This window comes from Perca fluviatilis, chromosome 19 (genome assembly GCF_010015445.1).
Source record: "Perca fluviatilis chromosome 19, GENO_Pfluv_1.0, whole genome shotgun sequence".
Classification (NCBI taxonomy): domain Eukaryota; kingdom Metazoa; phylum Chordata; class Actinopteri; order Perciformes; family Percidae; genus Perca; species Perca fluviatilis.
In genome coordinates, this window is record NC_053130.1 from 19,772,458 (window position 1) to 19,785,324 (window position 12,867).

At 37.9% G+C, this 12,867-nt stretch overlaps 1 protein-coding gene and 1 long non-coding RNA gene across 2 annotated transcripts; one reads left to right on the forward strand and one right to left on the reverse strand.

The window, feature by feature from the left end:
- Nucleotides 1-1,677: 1,677 nt before the first annotated feature.
- On the reverse strand, nucleotides 1,678-4,895 carry LOC120548586. The gene is made up of 3 exons (XR_005637200.1): nucleotides 4,820-4,895; nucleotides 2,909-2,983; nucleotides 1,678-2,735 (listed from the first exon to the last, which is right to left on the reverse strand). It is a non-coding gene; the product is annotated as an uncharacterized LOC120548586 (long non-coding RNA).
- Nucleotides 4,834-10,303, forward strand: si:dkey-103j14.5 (isoaspartyl peptidase/L-asparaginase). Its single transcript, XM_039784951.1, has 7 exons — nucleotides 4,834-4,973; nucleotides 5,655-5,851; nucleotides 7,141-7,283; nucleotides 7,509-7,672; nucleotides 8,168-8,286; nucleotides 8,533-8,643; nucleotides 9,287-10,303. The coding sequence occupies exons 1-7, from the start codon at nucleotides 4,927-4,929 to the stop codon at nucleotides 9,499-9,501; spliced, it is 996 nt and encodes a 331-aa protein (XP_039640885.1). The 5' UTR covers nucleotides 4,834-4,926; the 3' UTR covers nucleotides 9,502-10,303.
- Nucleotides 10,304-12,867: the final 2,564 nt, after the last annotated feature.

Here is a 12,867-nt window from a genome sequence, read left to right on the forward strand (position 1 = left end):
CCGGTCGTCACCGTGATGATGGTACACCAGTTCCCACAATCTCACAGTTTGTTAAAACTGGCTTTAAAAAGACGTATTCTCGTCTTTGTTCCTCACAGAAACTTATTCTGTCGCCATGTTTAGGTCTTCTTATTAAAAATTTTAACAGGATTCTAAACCTGGCCGCATAAAAAATTGACTTCTAGTGCACTATAACCATGGACCCTCTGTGCGGGCTTTTTAAGCTTACCATGGACCCTCCATACGGGCTTTTTAAGCTTTACACAATCATACAAACACACACAATCAAAAACGTCATATCAAATGCAGCTTCAATTGGTTCAGACTTTTTAAATCTTTTAGTCTTTTAAATCTTTTAAAACTTTTCAGATTTTAGTAGACTTACGAGTTGATGCTTGCTGAATTTTCACATCTAAAACGTTTCCAATATAAGTTCTGCAACAGGTTTTCTGCTCACCTTTCAGTTGTCTGGGCCCATGTGAAAATTCAGCAAGTCACCATAACCCCATCTTTTGAATTTTGTCTATTCTCCTTTCATTTATCAAAAAATCCACGTCAAGGGCTCACCATCTGTTAAAAAATTACTAAGCGACGTGACTGAAAACTCTCCCAGGGTAAGGACACACCTCTGAAATCAGGTTTACTCCAGGTCACAGACAAAGGTCATTTATCATGGTAGTGCCAATTTTATTCAACTTTACAGAGATGTGCATTTCCTTTGTTCTACTCAAGTATGGCCCAGCAGGCAGAAGCAACAGTTACCTTTCCTGTGGGGACAATGAGTCTTCTCCAGTATTCTAAATGTCAGACAAGACCTGATGATTCTTGAAGCTTGAGAAGGTGTGAGCCAGACAAATGCTAATTAGTGTAGTTATTTGATTAGATCTAGCTGCAGGCTACATGAAACCAAAAGTAAATTGCTTTCAAAACATAAGCATGGTTTTAACTTTTAAAAACCTAACACCAGATGCAATGAGAACCCTAGGATAGCCAGACGCAATGAGAAACCTGGGATGGCCAGATGCGATGAGAAACCTAGCATCGCCAGATGCGATGAGAAACCTAGGATGGCCAGACGCGATGAGAAACATAGGATAGCCAGATGCGATCACAAACATAGGATAGCTAGATGTGATGAGAAACCTAGGATGGCCAGACGCGATGAGAAACCTAGGATGGCCAGACGTGATGAGAAACCTAGGATGGCCAGACACCATTAGAAACCTAGAATGGCCAGCCGCCATGTGAAACCTAGGATGGCCAGCCGTCATGAGAAACCTAGGATGGCAAGACTCCATGAGAAACCTAGGATAGAGAGACGCCACGAGAAAACTAGGATGGCCAGAAGCCATGAGAAACCTAGTATGGCCAGACGCCATGCGAAACCTAGGATAGAGAGACGCCATGTGAAAACTAGGATGGCCAGACGTGATGAGGAGTCAAGAAGAGCTGTTTCTGCTTGTAAAGTGAATTATATAACACTATGGTACAGACGTTTCAATGTCAAGTGAATGCTTCATTAGGTCTTTATGAAGCAACGACAGTGGTGTCAGCAATGTAAAGCATGCATCTCATATAAAATGCCTCTCTTTTCCCGTAGCTATGATATTGAGATGAATCCTAAAGTCATCTGCAGCACGGCAAGCAGGCTGCTTTACTTATTCACTATTCAATTTGTGCAGAACAGGCTGGTGAATGACCTATTCTAGCCCCATTTGACCTTTTATTTATTCTGACTGCACTGATCAGAATCATCGAGACTGTGGGGGGACTACAGACTCTAGCATTCAGTGAATGAGAGTCAATTTTGATGTTTTTGTCAATGTGCAATAACGACACACAACTATGCTTACCTGTAAATATATTATATTGTTCTCCCACATATTAAATATTAAACACATCAATACAACTTTGAAAACTTACATAATTTCAACACTGTGGGTGCATGTTGTTATTAATCCTAAAAATTGTTAAACTATTTCTTTCATTTGACTAGTGTCTTGGCATTAAAGATAAGTATGAAGTTACTGTAGTTTGATTGGGAGACTAAAATACAGTGTCATATGTAGGAATCGGAGGCCAGTGCCCATGTGGCATTGGTTTTATTAACCAAACAACAAACAAACAAACCATTGATTCATGACAATGATGATGGTACTTCCGCCACTGTTACAGTGGCTACTAATAGTAATGATGACTATGACTGTTAATGTACTTTAATCTTGTAATCTTGTGGGTGTGCATAATACTCAAGCAGGCAGTCTTCTTCATCATGACATTAAAGGAAAGAGAAAAATAAATATGGATGGGGAAAATATCTCATACAGCGATGTTTGTCAGGGCAAAAAAAACAAGACTTTCATCAGACTGCTGCATGTCACTTTGGACAAAGATGATTGTGACTCTGTAATTTAGACCCTCTCTGTATCAATACTGAAATTATTCAGAGTCTCAACCTGGATTAGATGCATTCTTACAGCTCTCTAGTGGTCAAATTGCAACATTGCACATTTCACTGCTACATCCATGTGATGCAGATTAGTCTTTATAGTGTTTAATTTCTTTTTTGAATATATTATATATGCCTTTGATTACCATGACAACCAAACCAGACTTTTCTTTTTTTCCCCCCCAAATCTTCATTTAACAAATTCAGGCCATTACAGTCTTCGTTTGACAATCAATACATGGAGTACCAAATACAGACTAGGTATCCAACTATAAGAAAGAAACAACTGAATTATAAAGCAAAATAAAAGACAGAAAAGTAAATAAATTAATAGAGGTCTAGTCCACAACCAATACTTGTATGATCTATGACATTCTCTGCTTGTTTAATTTTTATACATTTCAAAGATTTCTTATAAATACGTAACTCATTCATGAACACACAAAATAAAGGTCTCACCTTCAAAAATCTGCATTTGTGGATAATTTGTGTTGATGTCTTTACAATCTGTAGACCTAGAGCATCCGACATCCTCTGTCCAAGTTTTTTTACAAAAAAGAGAGGGAGGTAGAGAAAGAAAGAAAGAAAGAAAGAAAGAAAGAAAGAAAGAAAGAAAGAAAGAAAGAAAGAAAGAAAGAAAGAAAGAAAGAAAGAAAGAAAGAAAGGGAGGGAGGGAGTAATTGTGCTTTGGCAACACATGTCAAATGTCATGCCCATAAAGCCTACTGAACTGAAAGATTTAATTGAGAGAGAGAGACTGATGACTGACATAATGACAGAATAAACAACTAACTGAAAGTTAAGGCAAAAGAATGAGTTTAAAGTTGGGATTTAAAGGCCCCAACAGAATTAGACTGTCTGATGCCCACGGGGAGTTTATTCCAGAGGAAGGGGGCACAATGGGGGAAGTTGCTGACTTCTTTTTGACAGAACAGACAGGAGCCCTGTGCTGTAAAAGCGGAGAGTGCTGATTGGAGTTTAAGGTTTAAGGAGAAGTGGCGTGCCAATTTACAATTTTGTAGGTCTGGTGTAAAATAATAGTGTGGTCAAATTTGATAGTTTTAGTTAAGATTCTTGCTGCAGCGTTCTGAATCATTTGTAGACTTCTAGTACTAGATCTGGGCTGGCCTGAAAACAAAATGTTACACTAATCCAGTCTGCATGACACAAAGGTGTGAATTAGGATCTCTGCATCAGCCATGGACAAAAAAGACCTGATGCTGTGTAAGTGAAAGAAGGCAATCTTGGTTATATTTTTAATGCTGACAAAAATCTTAAAGTTTGTTTCCAATTCTCTTTAAAGTGTTTACTTGTTTATACATTTTGGCACAATTAAAGGGTTTGTGCTGCTTGTCCCTGCATGGAGTGAGAGTTTGTGTGTGTTAAAGTTTGTAACTGTATGTATCTCTGCAGTTCTTGCCATGCTTGTGAATGGTAGTATACTGAGTTTGCTCTGTTAAACTTGTATTTCTTACTTAAGTCAGAAGTTCCAGACAGAGAGGAATCAATAACAAGACCAAAAACCCACAAATATAACAACCCCCAGAATATGGATGTTTAGACCAGAGTTTGGTGAACACATACTCAATCTCGAAGTGTCCTGATAAAAAATCTGCTATGATTTGACACTATAAATAAAATTGAATTGAATACCGATTTATTTCCATATAACTTGATGATATTATTATAACGTGGTGATAGTTATGTAATGGCGAAGACCATTGTGATTGCTTGGCCAGCTGATAAACTCTGTCCTCTTTTTGGCCTCTGTTAGCCCCGCCTTCATCAAGCCAAGCACAATAATCCAAAAGTGGTGTCATACTTTATTTTCAAAATAAAACTATATTTAAAGATCTACTATACCCTATAACGCAAATATACATAGTACCCATAGACTATTAACAGTCTATGATAGTACCAGAACTGGCCTGGGAAAGAGACCCACTTAGGGCCCAGAGTCGTCCTAATTTGGCTACCTGATACAGGATTATCTATTTTGGTGTATGATATTTTTTGTAAAGGTGAAACAAAGGAGACATTATTGGGTAGAACACAATCATGCCTTGGGCACAAAAGGGTGTGCAATACCCGATGGGAAACATCGCAGGCACGTTTATCAGGCCTACTATCAGGCTTGTTATAGCCTTATTTTTACAGTGGTTAGGGCTATGGCTTGTGGATAGGCTACTGCCTGAATGTATGATTTAGTATGGTGCCAAAAGAACCTTTGGAAAACAGAAATTCCTCAGTATACCGAGCCTTTTTTTCTTTTCTTTTTTTTTAAAGATGTTTTTTTTTTTTTTACCACTCAACGTTCATCGAGTTGGGAAACACAGGTTTTATTTTGAAAGGTCACACCGGAAGTCTTACCTTGAATCATATTACACTTGACATTAGTGTGCTGTGCAGGCTGCCAGTCGCGATGAGGGGTGGTGGGGGGGCAAAACATTTGACAAATCCCACGAAATCACTTGACTATGGCGGAGGGATTCCCCCCCGGGAAGAAGCGAGAAGATCAGGAAAGGTAAGAAAATATTTAACTTTTTAGTATGTTTATTCAATTAGCTGCATAAAATTGATGGCACAGTTACTGTTTGCTGTACCTGTGTCTGTCCAAGGATACTTGCCTGAGAGGGTTCACACGTGTCCTGTAGTTTCATCGTCAGATCAACACTTCAAAACATGTATGAATCATCAGATGAATGAAGGAACCGTTTTATACTATTAAAATAACTGCAATACATGCATGCATGAAATCATGGTTGCACTCTTAATGGAGATGCTCGTTGATAAAAAGTTTAATGTTTACCTGTAAATGACTAATAAAGTCAATGGGTGCCCATAGAATCGCTTTGCCAGACCCTCCTCCAAAGCGCTGTAAAGGAGGGTCTGGCTACTCCACATAACATTCGGGGAAGGGAGGAAAACGTGCTCTGGTGTAATGGCAATTCTGTAAACCAATCAGAATCGTCATGGGCGGCGCTAAAATCCGCTCAGAGCCAATAGTCATGCATGAGAAAACTCAGATTGGACAGATAGTCTAGATAGCTGTCTATATTTACCCTGCGGAGATCTGAGGAATAGTCATCAATAGTCCTCATAAATCCACCGAATTTAAAATTCCGACACAAAGAAAGCGGAAGGAAACGGAAATTATGTAAAGCCTAAAAATTAAGTGATTGTAGTATTGGTCTTTTTCCTGCAGGAACTTAAAGATGTCAGCAGTCATAGTCGTGCACGGTGGGGCGTGGGCCATACCAGATGACCTTGCCAAGGCCTCTGTTGATGGAGTAAAGGTTGCAGCATGTGAAGGGTTTTCAGTGTTGAGAAGAGGAGGTAGTGCACTGGATGCTGTTGAGGCAGCTGTGAGGGCTCTGGAAGAAAACACTGTGTTTAATGCAGGTATACTGTACACAATTATTCTTCCCAATATATATTAACCATATAGACACACAAATCTACATTTAAAATCTACATTTGAACCACAGGGTTATACACTCAGTCGCCAGTTTATTTGATGTATTGCAGGACTGTTGTATGTATAGACTGCATAATTTTTAGCTAGGTCTACCTAATAAACTGGCAACTCAGTGTATATCTGTACTCTAATTTCTATAATTTAAATAGATCTTAGCAACAGGTTTGAAAGCCACAGCTCTTGGCTCTTATCCATTCATACACCAGTTTAAAAAGCCTCAAACTACTCCCACCTGTCCACTCAGGAGCCAATCATTGATGATCAGTATCCTCTTTAATGATTTAGTTAGTTTTATCTGCAGCTCAAAGTCTCCATCTGCTGGTGGCAATGCCAACATTCATCTAGACTCCATTTAGAATCAGAGTGGTGATGATGGTCAGCAGAGCTGAGGTTGCTGACTGATTATGGGGCTCAGCCTCATAATCTGGTATTAATCCAAAATGGAGTCTGCACCAAAATCTAATCTACATTTTAGAACTGTGTAACTCCCTCATGGTGACCTCAGCAAGCTTGAACAAAACATAAACCTGCCCAATAGAAGGTAGACTCCTGTACACTGTACAAAATAACAATCTGCTTGTGCTTGAATCTTTTGGAGACAACTTGACTTGAATTAAGATGAATCCTTTTCACGTAAGGTCTTGGCCATGACCGTCACTAACATACTGTTAATGGACAGTTTTCAGAAATGAATCCGTGTAGATCAACTGTCAGCACAGTGATGCATATATTGCTTGTGCACAAATCATTTTCTGTCAGTGTGATCACAAAACAAACACTGCCAACATGCTTCACACCGACATACAGTATGTGTTAACTCAAATCTGTATAGAATTAAGCTACATTAAAGCTAAATTTCAGACCGTTAAAGCTTTTGAATTATACATCAGCACCAATGAAACTCTTGAGAATCACTTTATGTACCAAACAAATCTGTACAAGTACATACATTCATTATTTCATAAGTACTATGCTCTTTTACACTGTTTTGTCACCACCATGTGGACTTGTGAGGCTGGAGCAGGCAACATATGACAACAGCCTGTCATTCTTGCACTCTCTCTGTCTGCTGTTGTTAGATTTGATTTAGTTTCTCAGCATTTATAAACTACCTCCAGTTTACATGGACACTTGCTATCAGCTGTGCACGGCTTTGACAACACATGCATCTGTCTGAGCCATTGTATAAGTTAGTTACTGATTGTGATTGTAGGGCACGGAGCAGCGCTAAATGCTGATGGAGAAGTGGAGCTGGATGCCATTATCATGGATGGAAGGACACTTGCCAGTGGTGCCGTGTCTTCAGTGAAAAACATTGCCAACCCTGTGTCACTGGCACGGGCAGTGATGGAAAAGGTGTTATTTTTCTCTTTTTAAAAGGAAACCGCAAGAGACCACTTATGGTTGGAATCACTGATTTGGATCCTTTTATTTTATTTATTTTTTTAAGTGTTTCTAATGGCAAAGAGCTTTTGTGTGCATTGAACTGAGTGGTATTACACAACAATAAAAATGGTTTTAGAAAAACATGTTCTGTTACTAAACTTTTTCTTACATGACTGCTGCCATTGAACATTTCAGACATCCCACATCATGTTGACAAGCAGAGGTGCAAACCTGTTTGCAGAGAGCATTGGCATGGCCACAGTTCCCACTGATACACTGGTAACTGAGTATGAGAGGAAAGAGTGGGAGAAGCACAAGAATTATCTCACTGGAGTAATGCAGGATTTCAACTCTCAGTGGTAAGTATCTGCAGTGTTGGACTTTATTTTGACCCCTTCTAGTCTAGTCTGGATTTCATTCATACATCTCTTCACAGCATCTTTTCAGGTTGAATAGCCTGGTGTGAAACAACCCTTAAATAAATTAAATATAAACTCTGGAGCCTGCTTGGTAGAGAATGAGCTTATATACAAAATGTTTTCACAAAAGTTAAAACAGCGGGAGAAAATGTTTTCAAGTCCTCTTCAAACCAAATACAAAAACAACATTCATTAACATTGGATCACAATGTGGTTTTGATGGCCATTATACCAAGTTCCATTAAATGTGAGGATTGCTTGGTAAATGCCTTCTCAGTTCTCAAAACATCTTATGTATTTTAGCACATCTTAGCAAAATGTTTTCCGTAAATTGACACCTGGAGGTCGGCTCTGTTTTGCCGTTGGGGAGTAAGAGCAAAATGTATAATGCAAGTGAAATATGTCCACCTTTATAACCTTTTGTTCTTATTCTAGGGCCCATGATACTGTTGGGGCGGTGTCTGTGGACTCTGCTGGTAATGTTGCATGTGCAACATCAACTGGAGGGATCAGAAATAAAATGGTTGGCAGAGTGGGAGACTCTCCGATCATTGGTACGACTTCATTTACTAGCACTTTTTCCACTATCAGCTGCAGTTCAACTTAGATTAAATGAAATTAGAAGTCCTCATCATCATATATAATCATTAAGTCTGATTTTATCACACCATAAGCTACTGTAGCCGAACAAGCTACACTGTAAGAGCAAAATTATCATTTCAGTTATACTCCCAACTTTGTTTTTAATCATTCATTTTTGTTTTGTTGTATTTTTTTTCATGTTCTCTCTTGTAAATAAGGCTCTGGAGGATACGCCGACAACTTTAGTGGTGCAGTGTCTTGTACCGGTCATGGAGAGTCTATTCTTAAGGTCACATTGGCCAGACTCATTCTTTCACATATTGAACAAGGTGAAGTATCACACTTTCAAACTATTAAGATAAGATTATTTGGGATAATCATTTAAATGTGGAATGAATGAATAATGTTAAAATAGTGTACATGTCTTATGGGTTTAGTATAGTTTAGAGTAATAACAGTTTTGCATTGTAGCCTGTAAGTTTTCTTTGTCTGGCAATACAGAATTAATGCAACCGTTGTTTATTTCAGACAGCACTCTGTTACGACTATGTTTGAGCAGAATTAATTTGACAGTATTACGATTTTAACTACGGCTGCAATGAGTTTGATAGATGAGTGTGTTAGTTTAGTTAGTTGGTTTAAGACAAGCTTCTCTATATGCTAAAAGCATATTAGCAGAATTAAATTGAAAAAAAACCCGTAGGACTCAAAGAATGAAATGTGGTCTTGTCTGTTTACTTGCACTTTGATGTAAATGTTGCTGTTGTAACATTATGGCTTTCACTGACATGGGTTTGCAAGTTTTTAGATGCTCTTGTTTGTCTGAAAATGGCAGCAAAAACAGCATAAATGGACACACTTCTATTTCTTGTGTTTATTGTATGGTATTGTGGAAGGACACGACCACACATTGATTCCCTAAATGTGTTTTGTTAGTTACCTATTTCCATCTATTTCCATATTTCCTCACAGGTAAATCAGTAGCAGATTCTTCACAGTTGTCTCTGCAGTACATGGGAGAACGTGTCCGTGGTGCAGGAGGCGCTATTGTAGTTTCTCCGTCAGGACAGTGGGCAGCCACATTTACCACGGAGCGAATGGCTTGGGCAGCAGTGGATCATGATGTTCTTTGGTATGGATTAGACCCAAATGAAAGATCAAAAGAGCAGTTATCCCAATATATATAGTAGTATATTATTTATATAATATACTAATATATAAAATTATCCCAATGACCATTTGAACACATTTTTTATACTTACTAATCATAGAATTGACCAATATAATATGGAACTGTATTTCTTAGGTTTTCCACTAATTCACTACTTAATTTGCTACTGTTGTTTGTAGTCAAATTAAACGAGTAGTTTCTTCTTCTCTAATCTGTGATGTCTAAGCCATGCACTGTACAGTACATGTGTACAGTGAAGTATATTAATAATATATTATTAGTATCAAAGTCTCAAGATCTCTGTTATTTGAGCAGCTAGTACATACATTTGCCTATTTTTTCTTATCCTCTGAATTCTTACATTTTACATATAAAAATATCAGATGTCTGCTTTATTTTATTAAAATCTCTTTAACATTGTGTTAGTTTTATTTCTCCACATTTCTGTTTATCTGTCCAACTCCACAATTGTACACCTAATCCAATTGAGGTCTAAACATTTTCAATCAGCTTAGATGTGTAAAAGCAGACTACTACATTGAATATGAAAGTAATTAAAAATGCATCTGTGTAAATGTGTTTTTCTCAAATTTGATAAACTGCCAAGTTATGCAAGTATTCAAAGTCATTATATGTAGTTCATAGTATGCCTTTTAAATTCAACTTGAACACCTTCTTTAGTTAGTGGGTTCCAGTGCTGCCATGTACTGTATGCTGAAAGCTGTAACTAGTGGATAGGATAAAAAACCATCCTGCTCCTATTTTAAAAATCATTTGTTTCATTTTTGGCATTCAATAAAATGAGCTCTTAAAGTGTATTGTTATAAGTACTGCATGTATGTGAAACATAACTGACACTGAAACTCACTGTATACAAACCTGATTCTGAATTCAAATTAGATAGTATGACCATGTGATCCTACTGTGATTTAAGACATAGGTGCAGCTCTGAATGGCTGGTTCATATGGTGCTGGAGACAGGAGTTGTTACAGTGCCTTGCGAAAGTATTCGGCCCCCTTGAACTTTTCGACCTTTTGCCACATTTCAGGCCTCAAACATAAAGATATAAAACTGTATTTTTTTGTGAAGAATCAACAACAAGTGGGACACAATCATGAAGTGGAACGAAATTTATTGGATATTTCAAACCTTTTAAACAAATAAAAAACTGAAATATTGGGCGTGCAAAATTATTCAGCCCCCTTAAGTTAATACTTTGTAGCACCACCTTTTGCTGCGATTACAGCTGTAAGTCGCTTGGGGTATGTCTCTATCAGTTTTGCACATCGAGAGACTGACATTTTTGCCCATTCCTCCTTGCAAAACAGCTCGAGCTCAGTGAGGTTGGATGGAGAGCGTTTGTGAACAGCAGTTTTCAGTTCTTTCCACAGATTCTCGATTGGATTCAGGTCTGGACTTTGACTTGGCCATTCTAACACCTGGATATGTTTATTTGTGAACCATTCCATTGTAGATTTTGCTTTATGTTTTGGATCATTGTCTTGTTGGAAGACAAATCTCCGTCCCAGTCTCAGGTCTTTTGCAGACTCCATCAGGTTTTCTTCCAGAATGGTCCTGTATTTGGCTCAATCCATCTTCCCATCAATTTTAACCATCTTCCCTGTCCCTGCTGAAGAAAAGCAGGCCCAAACCATGATGCTGCCACCACCATGTTTGACAGTGGGGATGGTGTGTTCAGGGTGATGAGCTGTGTTGCGTTTTTACGCCAAACATAACGTTTTGCATTGTTGCCAAAAAGTTCGATTTTGGTTTCATCTGACCAGAGCACCTTCTTCCACATGTTTGGTGTGCCTCCCAGGTGGCTTTTGGCAAACTTTAAAACGACACTTTTATGGATATCTTTAAGAAATGGCTTTCTTCTTGCCACTCTTCCATAAAGGCCAGATTTGTGCAGTATACGACTGATTGTTGTCCTATGGACAGAGTCTCCCACCTCAGCTGTAGATCTCTGCAGTTCATCCAGAGTGATCATGGGCCTCTTGGCTGCATCTCTGATCAGTCTTCTCATTGTATGAGCTGAAAGTTTAGAGGGACGGCGGGTCTTCGTAGATTTGTAGTGGTCTGATACTCCTTCCATTTCAATATTATCGGCACAGTGCTCCTTGGGATGTTTAAAGCTTGGGAAATCATTTTGTATCCAAATCCGGCTTTAAACTTCTCCACAACAGTATCTCGGACCTGCCTGGTGTGTTCCTTGTTCTTCATGATGCTCTCTGCGCTTTACACGGACCTCTGAGACTATCACAGAGCAGGTGCATTTATACGGAGACTTGATTACACACAGCTGGATTCTATTTATCATCATTAGTCATTTAGGTCAACATTGGATCATTCAGAGATCCTCACTGAACTTCTGGAGAGAGTTTGCTGCACTGAAAGTAAAGGGGCTGAATAATTTTGCACGCCCACATTTTCAGTTTTTTATTTGTTAAAAAAGTTTGAAATAGCCAATGAATTTCGTTCCACTTTATATATGGGACCCACTTGTTGTTGATTCTTCACAAAAAATTACAGTTTTATATCTTTATGTTTGAGGCCTGAAATGTGGCAAAAGGTCGAAACGTTCAAGGGGGCCGAATACTTTCGCAAGGCACTGTATATTTTCCTCCTAGACTGGACAAATCTTTGAATATCTTTTTTATTTTTTCATTTACAAATTTCAAATTACTTTAGTTTTTGTCCTATAAGTTATACAATTGTATATTAGGAGGTGTAAGAACACAATTTTGATACTGTAGTTAGGGGTGTAGATCTGTGCTATTAAGCACATACTGTATATTATAGATATTGAAATCTCAATCTAAAAGAGAGAAAGTCAAAAAATATTTGATTGTGTGGTAACTATACTATTTGTCCTGAAGTGTTATTATATACACTCACCGCCCACAACAACTTTGTCATGAATTCTTTTTTTTTACAAAGCTTATTTTTTTTCAGTTTGTGTTGACACTGTCAGAATTCAGAAAGGTAATATTTCTGTTATGTTTATTATTGAGGTCATACTGGGTGTTGGTGTTGTACTGGATCAGTGCATTATATTGAAAGGTGTTTCTCATATTCTGCCACTCTCTATATATGTAAATGGTGTGAATAAAATATTAGGAACATAATACTGTAACAGTATTTACATTTAATACTGTATAGAATGCAGTCCAGTTCCACACCACTGCAAATTACAGCCTCAATAACAAACATTTAGTTAAATTAATACATTTCTGACTAACTAACTAAACTGAACTATCATTGTAAAGACATAATATGGTAAAGTTGTTTTACAATGGTAAAAATGCCAAAGTTGAAAATATCCCTACTTAGTGGCTTGCATGCAGTTTATTTTTCAAAAAAGGCTAGAACTTATAC